This window comes from Dipodomys merriami, unplaced genomic scaffold (assembly GCF_024711535.1).
Source record: "Dipodomys merriami isolate MVZ:Mamm:240054 unplaced genomic scaffold, mDipMer1.0.p SCAF_3, whole genome shotgun sequence".
NCBI lineage: Eukaryota > Metazoa > Chordata > Mammalia > Rodentia > Heteromyidae > Dipodomys > Dipodomys merriami.
This window is the reverse complement of record NW_027204492.1, coordinates 63957557-63972265: the sequence shown is the minus strand read 5'-3', so window position 1 is coordinate 63972265 and position 14709 is coordinate 63957557. Positions and strand designations below refer to the sequence as shown.

The following is a 14709-nucleotide window of genomic DNA, read 5'->3' as shown; positions in this document are numbered from 1 at the left end:
TTGAACTCAGAGCCTGGGCACTGTCCCTGAGCTTTTGTGTTCAAGGCTAGCACTCTACCACTTTGAGCCACAGCTCTCCACTTATGGTTTTCTGGTAATTAATTTGAGATAAGAGTCTCACAGATTTTCCTGCCAGGACTGGCTTTGAACCGGGATATTCAGATCTCAGCCTCCCAAGTCACTAAGATTACAGTCATGAGCCACCAGCACCTAGCTCCTTGCTGCATAAATAAATAAATAGGAAGGAAGGAACCAGAAAACCATCAGCAATGTTTCTATGTCTCACTTGAATAAAATTTTAAGGAAAAATAGCATATGGTAAATTTTGATGACCTCAGAACTGGCAATAGATTCTTTTTTTTTGGATCTGGTCGTGGGGCCTGAACTCTAGGCCTGGGCACTGTCCCTCAGCTTTTCAGCTGTAGACTAGCACTCTACCACTTGAGCCTCAGCCCCACTTCAAGCTTTTTCTGCTTATGTGGTGGTGAGGAATGGAACCTAGGGCCCCATGCATGCAAGGCAAGCACTCTACCACTGAGCCACCTTCCCAGCCCATGGCAATAGATTCTTAGATATAATACCTAAAGCATAAGCAAAAGTAAAAATAATTTAACAAAATAAGAAACTTTTGTTATAGTGCTAAGAACAGAACTCCATGGCCTTGCACATGCTAAACACTTGGCTGCATCACTGAGTTATAACCCCATAATAAAAAGAAAAAAATTGGTGCTTCAGAGAATACTATTAGGAACCTAATGAGAAAACTCGCACAGTAATTTAAAAAATGCTGCAGCAAAATGGATGGAGCTGGATATCATATTAAATGAAATTAGCAAGATTTAGAAAGATAAGGATTCTATGTTTTCTCTCATAAGAAAAAAAAATCAAGATTTTATGACAGGAAACCGTAAGTCATGGCTAATACCTGAATTCTTAGCTATTTGGAAGGCTAAAATGTAGAGGATTGCAGTTCAAAGCCAGACTGGGCAAAAAAAGCTTGCAAGACTTTTTTTTTTTTAAGCTATTAGCTGGATGTGTTAGACAGTACCTAACATTCCCGATATATGGGAAGTTCAGATTAGGAGGATCATGTTTCAAGGCCAGTCCAGGTGAAGAATTTTGGAAGAGTCTATTTTGGGGGGGGGGGTGTCCGGTCATGGGGCCTGAACTCTGGGCCTGGGTGCTGTCCCTCAGCTCTTCAGCTCAAGGCTAGCATGCTACTACTTGAGCGATAGCACCACTTCCGGCTTTTTTTTTCTTCTTATGTGGTGCTGAGGAATCGAACCCAGGGCCTCATGCATGCAAGGCACGTGCTCTACCATTGAGCCACCTTCCCAGCCCTGGAAGAGTCCATTTTAATGAACCAAGCTGGGTACAGTTGGTATGGCAGAAGTATAAACTAGAAAAGGCATGATTCAAATTTGGATTTAGCAAAAAGCAAGATACTGTCACAAAAAATTTGTGCATAAAAGGGCTGGAAGAAGCTGGGTACCAGTGAGTGACTCATGCCTATAATCCTAGCTACTCAGGAGGCTGAGATCCGAGGATAGCAGTTCAAAGTCAGCCCAGGCAGGAAAGACCAAGAAACTTTTTTAATAAGTTTTTTATTGTGAAAATACTGTACAGAGGGGTTACAGTTACATAAGCAAGGTAATGAGTATATTTCTATGGAGCATTGTTATACCCTCCTTTGTTTTTCCCCTACTATCCCTTCCCTCCCATCTTCACAGCTATACCCCCCCCCCACACCTAAATTGTAAAGTTCATTTTTCGACATAACATCTTGTACATCTCATTGTTACAATGGGTCAACCTGTATCCCTATTTAAACAACTTGTTTTTTCCCTTCCCCTCCTCAAATTAGATCAACATCAGATACAGTGAAAACAGGAGTTATATCGTGGGGGAGGGACATACAAAGCAACAAAAAAAAATCACGTGGTACTTTATAAATACATTAGAAACAACAGCAAGAAAGAAAAAACCAATTGTGTCCTTATGTTGGGGTTCATTTCACTTAACATCATCTTATCTGACCTTTTCTGCTTGGAAAGACCATGAAACTCTTATCCCCAATAAACCACAAGAAAACCAGAAGTGGTAGAGCGCTAGCCTTGAGCTAAAGAAATAAGGAAGGGCACCCAGGCCCAGAGCTCAATCCCCATGACTGACAAAAAAAGAGGGGGGGCTGGAAGACATAGAATGCCAATCAAATGAAACGTTCTGAGTTCAACCCTAGCACATATAAATAAATAAGTAAATATTTTAAAAGATGAATGCAGAGGAGGCATATGGAAAAGGAATGTCCAGTAGGAAGCAAAAAAGGTCATACTGAGACATAGTATTGTTGAAAAGGATGACATTGATCAATACATGTTGTTATAAACTGCTTTGTTAAATGGTAAATCCTTTGTTGAACTGCTTTATGATAATAAAAAGAAAAAAGAATTAAAAAATAAAAGAAAATATGTTAAAAATAATTTTTAAAATGCAAATTATCTACAATATGCAAAGAACTCTTACACTTCAATAACAAAAACTCCTGAGCTAGGGGTGCAGTTTAGTCATAACTCCATCTCCAACTAACCAGAAGAATGCTGACTGGAGGTATGACTCAAGAGGGAAAATGCCAGCCATGTGTAACCAAGCCAAGCAAAATACTGAGGCCCTGAGTTCAAGCTCAGTACAGGAACAAAAAAGTTGTCTTTCTCTACTAATAGGACTCTAGAAGGGCTGGAGATAATATTCTTGGAAGCATAAATGTCAAATAGAACTTTCTATGATGATAGAAGTTCATTACATATGCTCACACAACAATCACAAGCCACATGTAACTCTTGAGCCCCTGAAATGTGGCTACTGCACCTGAGGAATTAAATATGTAAATAAATTGCTTTGGGGTGTGTGTGTGTGTGTGTGTGTGTGTGTGTGTGTGTGTGTGTGTGTGTGTGTGTGTGTGTGTGTGTGTGTGTGTGTGTGTGTGTGTGTGTGTGTGTGTGTGTGTGTGTGTGTGTGTGTGTGTGTGTGTGTGTGTGTGTGTGTGTGTGTGTGTGTGTGTGTGTGTGTGTGTGTGTGTGTGTGTGTGTGTGCGGCCCTGGGCTTGAACTCAGGGCCAGGGTGCTGTCCTTCAGCTTTTTTTGCTCAAGGGTAGTGTTCTCTACACACTTAACTGGTATTTAACTAGCAATAAAAGAGCCTCATGTCCTTTATACCCTGGTCTGGCTTCAAACCTAATCTCTAGATCTCAGTCTTCTGAGGAGCTAGGATGACAAGCATGATTCACTGGTGCCCAGCTTGTACTATTAATTTTAATAACCACATCAAGCTAATGGCTACCACTCTACACAACTCAAGGGCTTAAAAAATACATTTACAGTTTATCTCAATAATCACATACATGTGGGAGTGTGAATACACATAAAAATAATAAAATAGTATTGGTTTAATATAGAAAAGGCACTAGAGTTTCTTTTTTACTATACTAAATTTCACCTAAAAGAAAATGCTGATCCAGCCAGACATTTTATTGGTAGCTCTTGCCCGTAATTCTAGCTACTCAGAAGGCTGAGACCTGAGGACCAAGGTTCAAAGCCAGCCTGGGCAGGAAAGACCATGAGACTCTTATCTCCAATTAGACACCCCAAAAAGCTGAAAGTGAAGCTGTGGTTCAAGTGGTAGAGCACTAGCCTTGAGCACAAAAGCTCAGGGACAGCACTGAGGCCCTGAATTCAAGCCCCAGGACCAGTACAAAAAAATGAAAATGCTGATCCAAACCCTTAATATAATTTTATAACACTATAACAAGGTTTATGTTCTAAAATATGCTATATAAAATGACAAATGAGGGGCTGGGAAGGTGGCTCAGTGGTAGAGTGCTTGCCTTGCATGCATGAGGCCCTGGGTTCGATTCCTCAGTACCACATACACAGAAAAAGCTGGAAGTGGGTGCTATGGCTCAAGTGGTAAAGTGCTAGCCTTGAGCTGAAGAGCTCAGAACAGTGCCCAGGCCCAGAGTTCAAGCTCCATGACCAGCAAAAAAAAAAAAAAAAAAAAAAAAAATGACAAATGATACCAACTATTCTGGTCAGATTAGTGCACATAAACCACACATATGAAATCTCAAACTATACCCTTCAAAAATATTTTTGGCAGTATGGGAGTTTGAGCTCAGTGCCTTGAACTTGCTAGGCAGGGTTACTGCCACTGAGCCATGTCTCCATTCCAAATTTTTTTTTGTTTTAAAAACTGTACAGGGGATGGGAAGGTGGCTCAGTGGTAGTGTTTGCCTTGCATGCATGAGGTCTTGGGTTTGATTCCTCAGCACCACATAAGCAGAAAAAGCCACAAGTGATGCTGTGGCTTGAGGTGAAGAGTTGAGGGACAAGCGCCCAGGCCCAGAGTTCAGGCCGATGACACACACACACACACACACACACACACACACACACACACACACACACACACACACACACACACACACACACACACACACACACACACACACACACACACACACACACACACACACACACTGTACAGTCCTTGAAAGTATAAATCTTATATTTCCCCTGGTCTTCTATTATCAAACAGTATTTAAACGTATAGTGTTGTTGAAAAAGAAGTTTGCTTGTCAAAGGAAGCTGACAATACTTTTAGAATATCATGCATAAAAATCTGTATTTCCAAAGTCTATTAAATAATTAGATGATCTTGTAACATTGGTCTTTTATTCTTTTGGTGGCACAGGCCTTTGAACTCAGGGCCTCATACATGTTAAGAAAGAAAGTGTCCTGGTCCGGTGTTGGTGGTTCACGCCTGTAATCCTAGCTACTCAGGAGGCTGAGATCTGAGGGTCATAGTTCGAAGCCAGCCGCAGTAGGAAAGTTGGTGAGACTCTTATCTCCAATAAGCTACTCAGAAAAAGCCGGAAGTGGCGCTGTGGCTCAAGTGGTAGAGTGCTCGTATCAAAGAGGCTCAGGGACAATGCCCAGGCCCTGAGTTCAAGCCCTAGGACCGGCAAAAAAAAGGGTTCTGCCATTTGAGTCACACCCCCAGTCGACAGCTGACAATAGTTTTTTAAAAGACTGATAAATAAGTGGTGGTATTTACACTTTTTGTCGATGCATAGGGAAAAGTTACACTGAAGTACAGCAAGACGGGTTGTTTTAAAACTGCTCTTGAGTGAAAACTAATAACGGACACAACTATTAAGACAATGTCATATAACCGTTGCAACACTCCTAAAGTAAGTAAATAGACTTAACGGCTTCCAAGCACACAGAGAACCCACTGAAGACTCAATTCAAAAGCCAAGCATGCTTCTATCTTAATGGAGAGTTTTGAGGAGGAAGATAATGATGGCTTTTGCCTATCAGACAGCACGCCTGTCAGCAAGGGAGTTAACTGGTGCCAATTCAATTTGCCACTTGTTTAGAAGCGGCGTGCAGTTGTTTGCTCATCTTAAAATATCTTCCTAAACTGTTCTTTCCGAGTAAGGAAAAGCTGAACCAAAATTAACACCCAATTCGAAGACAACCCTTATAGAGAGTCGTTAACATCAGAAAGAATCTGTAGATCTTACTAGGGACTTGGGGCGCACCAAGTACCCTCCGCCCAGAACCATCCCCCTCCCGCCTCGCTCCGTTCCTCCGTTTTCACTCCTTCCTCAAAGTTATTAACTTGAATTTCCATCACTTACTGAGGCTCTGAGCTCGTCCCCACCACCTTTCCTCTAGGTGCTCTCTCTGACCCGAGGTCAAAGGGGCAACCTTTCCCCAGTCAGGTCCTTCACCCTGCAAGTCCACGGGAATGGCAGCTCACCTGGTGCTTTCGAGCACTTCCTGATGCGCCACGCTGACCCAGCCTCCACTGCCGACTCGAGCCGCCCCCAGAAACCAGAGGCCGAAACAGAATTGCTGAATGCCGGCGCTTTTCGAAAGCAGCTCCCGCGGCTGCCCAGCGCCAAGAATGGATCGCGAGCAGCGCCATCTTGAGCGAGGAAAGAGGAACCGAGCGCGGGGGATTATGGGACACCAGCGGACAGAGCGCTCATACCTTAAGCTTCGTTCCCCTCCCCCTCACCACCACCCCCACCTCCGCTCCTCTGGATCCGACACCGGAAATAGCTCCTGGCTGACCGTTCAGGTGTGTCTGTGTCACCTTGTTATTTTCCCTCTGGGGCTAGGCTTTAGTTTTGTTTTGCTTTGCTTTGCTTTCTCTCACACAACCAATAACATTATCTGTTTTCTCCTTTTCTGAGGTTGCTAGATTAAAATATAGGATGCCCAGTTAGGTTTGAATTTCACATAAAAAGTTCTTTCTTGGAACGTCTCAATTACTGCATTTGGTAAATCTTGCAACCCTATCTTGTAGGTTATTCCACCTTTCTCTTTACTATATCCAACTCAATGCCACTGAACTCTCCAATTCCCCTGTGTGTATTATTTTTTTTTTCAGTGGTGGGGATGAAATCCAGCTCCCCTAGTAGTCCTGAGGCTTGAACTCCTGCTCTGGGCACTATCCCTGAGCTTTTTTTTTTTTTTTTAACTCAAAAATAATGCTGTACCACTTGAGCCACAGCTTCACTTCTGCTTTTTGGTAGTTAATTGAAGAGTCTTTCAGACTGTACTGCCCAGGCTGCCTTTGAACCATGATCATCAGATCTCAGCCTCCTGAACAACGAGAATTACAGCCCCACACTTGCATACTCTTTACCATCACTCTCCATGTGCACTAATGCTTAGGATAGATTGAACTACAGACATTAATTTTCTCCTTAGGAGGAGGTTTCATCATTGAGATTCACTGCCTCCCTTGAAACATTTTTTTTACTATGATAATTGTTCTATTTCCTAAACCTTAGGCCTATTGTTCTTGGGGTACACATATACAAATGCACATTTTGCTTTTCTAGTTTCCCTCTTTCTAGCCCTTCCCTTTGGCCTCTGGGGGCTTTAAAAAAAACTGCTAGATTGGTAATATGGGATAGTAATTGGGTGAACATGTAAAATAGAGAAGTATTTATTTAAAGACAAGTTTGTATTTTTTTAATGTACATTGATCAAATTCACCCTGCTGTATTATTCTTTTTTTTTGGGGGGGGGGTCCGGTCATGGGGCCTGAACTCTGGGCCTGAGCACTTTCCCTCAGCTCTTCAGCTCAAGGCTAGCACTCTACCACTTGAACTACAGCACCACTTCCAGCTCTTTTTTTCTGCTTATGTGGTGCTGAGGAATCGAACCCAGGGCCTCATGCATGCAAGGCAAGTGCTCTATCACTGAGCCACCTTCCAAGCCCACTGTATTATTCTTTTTTGAACCTCCCCAACTCCTCTCCCGCCAGACTTCGATTCTATAATCAAACTACCATCAAAATTTTACAATTATCTGGGAAACTGATTTCCAAGTAAAAATGTTAATTGAAACCCTAGAGACAATAAGACGGTTACAGTGGCAGTTTTATACTCACTGATGCATTCTCAAACCTTTCACACAAGACAGTCGAGTAATTATGAACTTTTTTTTGTTATTAAGGTGTTGTCAGAGGAGGTACCATTTCACAAGTCAGGTAATAAGCACATTTTCTTTTGCATATGTCAGTCTGAACTTTTTTTTAATTATGAACCTCTTTATGAAGAGGCACTGTAAACTGAAGATAAGTCTAATGAAGATACACCATATGTATATATATGTATATATATATATATATGAAAGGATACTTAAGCTAGTCATTTATAGAAGAATAGAATTTCAAAATGAAGATTTTCACTTGAAGGTGGCATGTAAGCTACTATCATTACACAGTGTTTAAAATACTGTTATAATCTGGTGCTGATGACTCATGCCTGTAACCTCAGCTACTGAAGAGGCTGAGATATGAGAATCTTGGCTTGAAGCCAGCCCAGGCAGACAAACCCAGAGACTGTTATTTACAATTAACCACCAAAAAAGCTGAAACTGGAAGTGGTACAGCATCAGCCATAAGCCTAGCAAGAGGCTCTAAGTTTAAGATCAAGTACAAGCACATACGCGTACATGCACGCATGCACACGTGTGCGTGCACGCACATACACACACATACAAAATAGAAATAGCCAGGAATTGGTGGCTCACACTTGTAATCCTAGCTACTCAGGAGGCTGAGATCTGAGGATCATGATTCAAAGCCAGCCGAGGCAGAGAAAATCCATGAAATCCTTACATTCACTTAATTACCAAAAAGCTAGAGGTGGAGCTGTGGCTCAAGTGGTAGAGTGCTAGCCTTCAGCTAAAAAGCTCAGGGACAGCACCCACATCCTGCATTCAAGCCCCAAGATTGGCACCAAAATTAAGTAAAATAAAATATAAAAAGGAAAGTGGCGTGTTAGAAAGCAAGGAGGCATTAAAAAAAACTTATTGAAGCTCGGGAGTCCAAGGATTGTATAACAAATTAGTAAGAGATGTGCTTGGGTAAACAGAGGCTTTCTTTTGAAGGGCTTTGTATTTCATTCTAACAAACCAATGCTTTGAAGTGAAGCTACCGAAGGATTTTAATCGAGAGTAAAATTTGTATGTTCATTAAACCACTCTGACTTAAGTGGAAAGGTTGGATTGGAAGGAGTTCAGATTGCAGACCTAAGGTTAATGCACTAATTCATTCACAAAATTGAGGCTTGAACTTGACAGTAGATCAATTATAGAGCTATGAAGAAGAAGGTAGAATTGACAGGACTTAACTAATTGGATGTTTCCAGCCTATTATTCCTTGTTGACCATAGATCAGTAATGATCCCCTTTATTAATGACCATCATCATCAATAAATACATATTCACCATCTTTCTGAGTTAAACAATAACAACCTGCACCCCCTACCAATTATTTCAATGTCATGACTTAGATAAGGCATTGTCCAGTGAGTGCTAATTGAAAATAAACCTCTGGAGGCAAGGGGTTGTGCTGGCATGGAGGATACCAAAAAAGAAAAAAAAAAAACCTCTGTAAGAAATATTTTGTGAGAAATTGTTGGTTATCATGTTATGAAATAATATATTACATGTTTATGCTTTCAGAACCTTGTACATTGCCTTGATGGATTTTAATAACAGTTTTCTATGGATGTTATCACCTATTCCTAGTTGATAAAGAGGATCAGAGTCTTGTGATGATAGAACCATAGTAAACTGGATTCTGATCTACTGTTCTACCCACTAAAAGATGTTGCCTACACTTAAACACAGAAGTTAATAAAAGTCCCTAGAGGCCATAACAGAATCATAAGATTTTAAATAAGGAAAGACTTCAGATTCTGAAATACCTACAGCTGTTCTACAGATGATTTCTCAAAAGCTTACAGAGTTTTATTAGAAATACCTATAGGCGGAAGTAGCACTGTGGCTCAAGTGGTAGAGCACTCGCCTTGAGCTGAAGAGCTCTGGGACAGCACTCACAACCCCCACAACCGACAAAGAAAGAAAGAAAGAAATGCCTACAGGCATTATTGATGTAGAAAAACAGTTGGGACCTGCCACTGGTGACTCAGGCCTATAATACTAGCTACTCAAGAGTCTGAGATCGCAGTTCGAAGCCAGTCAGGACGAAAAAGTCCATGAGATTCTCTTTTTTGTTGTTTTAGAGATGATATACAGCAGGGTTAACTTTACATATATCAGGTGATATGTACATTTCTTTCCTTTTGCTTATTATTAGCTGTTCCCTCCTTCTCTTTCCCTCCACTGTGAGATTCTTATCTCCGACAAACTGCTCAGAAGATGCTGGAAATGACACTGTGTCTCAAGTGAAGAGCACTAGCTTTGAGCCAAAGAAGCTCAGGGTCAGTGTACAAAACCTCAGTTCAAGCCCCAGGACTGGTACACACACACACACACACACACACACACACACACACACACACACACACACACACACACACACACACACACACACACACACACACACACACACACACACACACACACAGTTGTCTTTGTTTGTTTGTTGTTGTTTTTTGGGGTCCAGTTGTGGGGCCTGAACTCTGGACCTGGGCGCTGTCCCTCAGCTCTTCAGCTCAAGGCTAGCGCTCTACCACTTGAGCCACAGCGCCACTTCCGGCTTTTTTCTTTTTTTTTCTTTTTTTTTTTTTTGCTTATGTGGTGCTGAGGAATCGAACTCAGAGCCTCAGGCATGCAAGGCAAGCGCTCTACCACTGAGCCACCTTCCCAGCCCGTCAAGTCTTTGAATGGACACATTATATTGTTACAAAAGCAGTGTTCAATGTAAGCCAACTCCTTTGATTAACAAAAGTGAGTGACCCTGCAATACACAAGCAGCTACACTATGATGAGCTAAATAGGATTATTTAGCAAACAGGCCAAACAAAATTTCCAGTGCACTTAGAAACCTGACATGAAGTTGTACATTGCTGGGGAACAGAAGCAATAGACAGGCCAACTTGGCCTGCAGCAACTAGATACTTAAGTGACATAAATTAACAAGATTGAGGTAACACATTAAAGCTGCTATAAACAGCTGGTGCAGCCACAGATTGCATGATAATGCTTTTATGTATACAATTTGCCTAAATATATCATACTTAATTCTTACATCACTCCTAGGTGAGAGGTGGTATTTATTTATATTACTCTATTTATGAGGGAATAGGTTAAGACAGGTTGTGACTTGATGGAAGCCATAGAACTAATGGGATAGAGCTCCAACCTGAGTTTGATGACTCCCAATACAATGCTCTTTTCACTTAGTTACATTTAAATTTAGAATAAACATCTATGTGTATGTGTATGTGTATATGTGTGTTTGTGTATGTTGGTCCTGGGGCTTGATGGCACGACCTGGGTACTGCTTAAGGCTAGCACTCTACCTCTTTAGCCACAGCTCCATTTTTGGCTTTTTGGTGGTTAATTGGAGATAAGATTCTCATGGAATTTCCTGCCTGGGGTGGCTTTGAACTGTGATCCTCAGATCTCAGCCTCCTGGAGCAAGGATTTGATGATAGAGGAACACAGACTTGGGATATGATAAAACTGATCATTGTTGTTATGCTAATGTATGCATGTGATAAACCTTAAAGAACTGTACACTGATGGAAAGAGAGAGATCGATTAGAGAATTCATTGTATTCATAAATTGATTTGCTGAATGGTAACTCCTTTGTACAACTACTTAATGATAATAAAAATATAATTTAAAAATAAAATAAAACTGTACACTAAAAGGATGATTTTACTTAAAAACCTTAATTTAAAAAGATATAATGTATCTTATACTCTTTCTAAAATCTGTATTTGATTTCTCTACAAACCTTTGAGCATTGACTCCTTTTTTTTTTTTTTTTTTTTTTGGTGCCACCCCTGGGGCTGGAACTCAGGGCCTAGGCACAATCTCTGAACTTCTTTGCTCAAGGCTACCACTCTACTACTTGAGACATAGTTCCACTTCCGGCTCTTTTGGAGTTTAGAGACAAGAGTCTCTTGGACTTTTCTGCCCAGGCTGGTTTCAAACCCCAATACTCAGATCTCAGCCTCTTAAGCAGCTAGGATTACAGGTGAGAGTCACTGGGGCCCAGGTGGGCATAACTCTTACTATTCTAGTTTTGAGTTTTCTTTTCCTTTCTAGCCTCTAAAGATTTCCTTTGTTTGCTTTCAAGTTCAACTATGTACATTTTTAACTATAAAGTTTGTTATAAGGTATTTTTAAAGTTTAACTTGTCTATTTTTGGAGTCGTTTTTTAGTCATGTTCTCACTATTTGCACAATATAGCTAAGTCTGAATTGGAACTCACCATGTAGCCCAGGCTGGCCTCAAACTGATGATCCTTCTGCCTCTGCCTCTCATTTGCTGAGATTAAAAGTGTATGCCGGGGCTGGGAAGGTGGCTCAGTGGTAGAGTGCTTGCCTTGCATGCATGAGGCCCTGGGTTCAATTCTTCAACACCACATAAGCAGAAAAAGCCAGAAGTGGTGCTGTGGCTCAAGTGGTAGAGTGCTAGCCAAGAACAGTGCCCAGGCCCAGAGTTCAGGCCCCACAACCACCAAAAAAAAGTGTATGCCATTCTCACCTTACTTGGAGTCTTTATGGAAATGGTTCTTACATCTTCTCATTTAGCTCTATTGACTCTGTTTCATCTTATTTAAGCTGCTAGTTACCTTTTGAGAGAAAAAAAAAACCCTAAAATTTGACTCAAAGAAGATAATAGATGAATGATATACAGATATTTATATTCATCTTTTTATATCATCTCGTGTGTGTGTGTGTGTGTGTGTGTGTGTGTGTGTGTGTGTGTGTGTGTTTGTGCCAGTACTGAGGCCTGAACTCAGGCCCTTGAGCTTGTTTAGTTTGCTTGTTTGGTAGCACTCTATCACTTGAGCCATGCCTACAGCTTGGATTTTTGCTGGTTGTTTTGGAGTTGGAGTTTCAAGGACATTTTAGCCCAGGTAGATTTTGAATTGCAGCCTTTCAGATCTCGGTCTCCTAAATAGTTAAGATTACAGGTATGAGCTATGTGCACTGACTCAAAGTCTCCATTTTAAAAGCTCTTAGAGAAGAGTGAATTACAATTCCAAGATGATAAAATAAAGTGGGGTAAGAAAATGAGAATGGGAAAATCCAGGGGGAGTTATTTCAGTTATCTGAGAGTTCATTTTTCATTAAGTAGGGTGAAAAGGGGGTGATAGAGCTTAATATAATGCCAATCTTTTCTTTTTGTAGTAGTGGGGATTCAATTTAGGGCCTAGTGCTAACATCAATTTTTAGTAGGCTGAACTTGATGAAGATTCTCATTAGACTATTGATATTTCTATGTAATATAACCAAATTAGGAGAGTTCTATCCCTTAATCATAAGTATGATAATATTTGTAAGTCCCACACACATTCAAAAGGAGGACTATATAGGGCATATATCCTGTATGAATGTGTGTGTGTGTGTGTGTGTGTGTGTGTGTGTGTGTGTATCGTAGGAGTGATCTTAGCTTTTTTCCTATTAACAAAAATCTGAGTTCAAGATCAAGTTGAAACAAATCCACTCAAAAGATTGTATATGAATCCCTACAGCAGCCAAAAAGTGGAAATTGATATTATGAGGGTGACAATTCATCACAGTCCCAAAATGAAAACAATTCTAATGTCTATCAATTAGCAATTAGATAAACAAAATGTGGTATACTGATAAAATGAAATATTACTCAGCTATACAAAAGTTGAAGTATTAGTATGGTCTACAACATAGATGGACCTTCAAAACATTTATACCAATGAGAAAATCCAAAAGACCATGTGTTGTACAATTCCATTCATGTGAAATAGCCAAATCCATAAGAAATCCATGGAGGTAGAATAAGAGTGATTGCCTATGGCTGAGGAAATGGTAGAGTAGATGGTTTCCTTTCTGAAGTGATACAAATGTTCTAAAATTGGGTGTGGCGATAGTTACATGAATTCACTGATCACCACTGAATTGTGTACTTTAATGAGTGAATTGTATGCTGTGTGAATTATGTCTACTAAAGCTGTTTAAATAGCCAAGTTGTACTACTTACTATCTTCTTTGAAGTTTGGTAATTCAAATTCAGTTTCCTCATTCTTAAGTAGTTATGTGTGAATATAATTCTATCCTTAAATAGATAAAATGTTTTCTATTAATTAAGAGGAATTGTTTGTAAGTTACAAAATGCAATACAAATTTTAAAGATTATTATGTACCTGGTAGCTTGGCATTCAATTTATTTCTTCTTTTATAGATCTCTTTTTAATAGTACCCAGTATATGAATTCATTTTTATTTACATAATTTTGTATTATTATTATTATTATTATTATTATTATTATTATTATTATTATTATTTTGTCGGTTGTGGAGGTGAAATCTGGGCCCGGGTGCTGTCTATTAGCTCTTCAGCTCAAGATGAGCACTCTACCACTTGAGCTACAGCACCACTGCCTGGGTGCTGTCCATTAGCTCTTCAGCTCAAGGTAAGCAGTCTACCACTTGAGCTACAGCACCACTTCTGTTTTCTGGTGGTTAATTGGAGATAAAACTCTCACAGAGTTTCTTCCCCTGGCTGGCTTTGAACTGCGATCATCAGATCTCAGCCTCCTGAGTAGCTAGGATTACAGGTGTGAGCCACTGCCCCTGGCTTCTTTTGTAGTAATTTAAGTAGTTGTACAAAGGGGTTTTAAATTCAACAGGCCAGTTTATAAGTACAATGCATCTTGATCAATTTCACCCTCTTCCATCTAATACATTAGTTCTTATAGCCGGATCTCATTTATACATTTCTAACAGTAAATGCTTATTACCCTATCATGGTTAGTTCCTTTCGTTTTCAAACAGAAATGGAGAAACACTGTTCAATATTATCTATCTTTTCATCTACTTTTAGACTTTTCTTTAAAAAAATCTCTCAATCCTTCTCCCCCCACATCAATAAACTAATCCAGTTTCAAAGCCAAATAGGCCCAATTTCCTTAATCTTTACTCATAAATTGAAATATCATCGCCCTTCATCTGATCCTTTTATATGTAAGAGATAAACAAGGGCTTTAGGCTTAAAAGTAAATCTGCCCTGGAGTCTATCTATAGCCAGCAATATTTAAAGCAAAGGTCAAGGAAAGGATAAGAGATATAGGACTAAAAGAAGCATTTTATTTAATTGAAACTGGAAGAATCTGTAGGGATTACAATCCTCTAAAATTTGAAGCAGCAGATAAAAATCTCAAAGG

The 14709-nt window shown here is 40.1% G+C and overlaps 1 protein-coding gene across 1 annotated transcript in view; it reads right to left on the bottom strand.

Moving 5' to 3' along the window:
• Abcb7 (ATP binding cassette subfamily B member 7) overlaps positions 1–6004 on the bottom strand; it is a 123572-nt gene extending 117568 nt beyond the window's left edge. The window contains exon 1 of the mRNA XM_070040182.1: positions 5821–6004. Coding sequence (XP_069896283.1) covers positions 5821–5988 — 168 coding nt within the window. The 5' untranslated portion in view covers positions 5989–6004. The remainder of the gene's footprint in view (positions 1–5820) is intronic.
• Positions 6005–14709: the final 8705 nt, after the last annotated feature.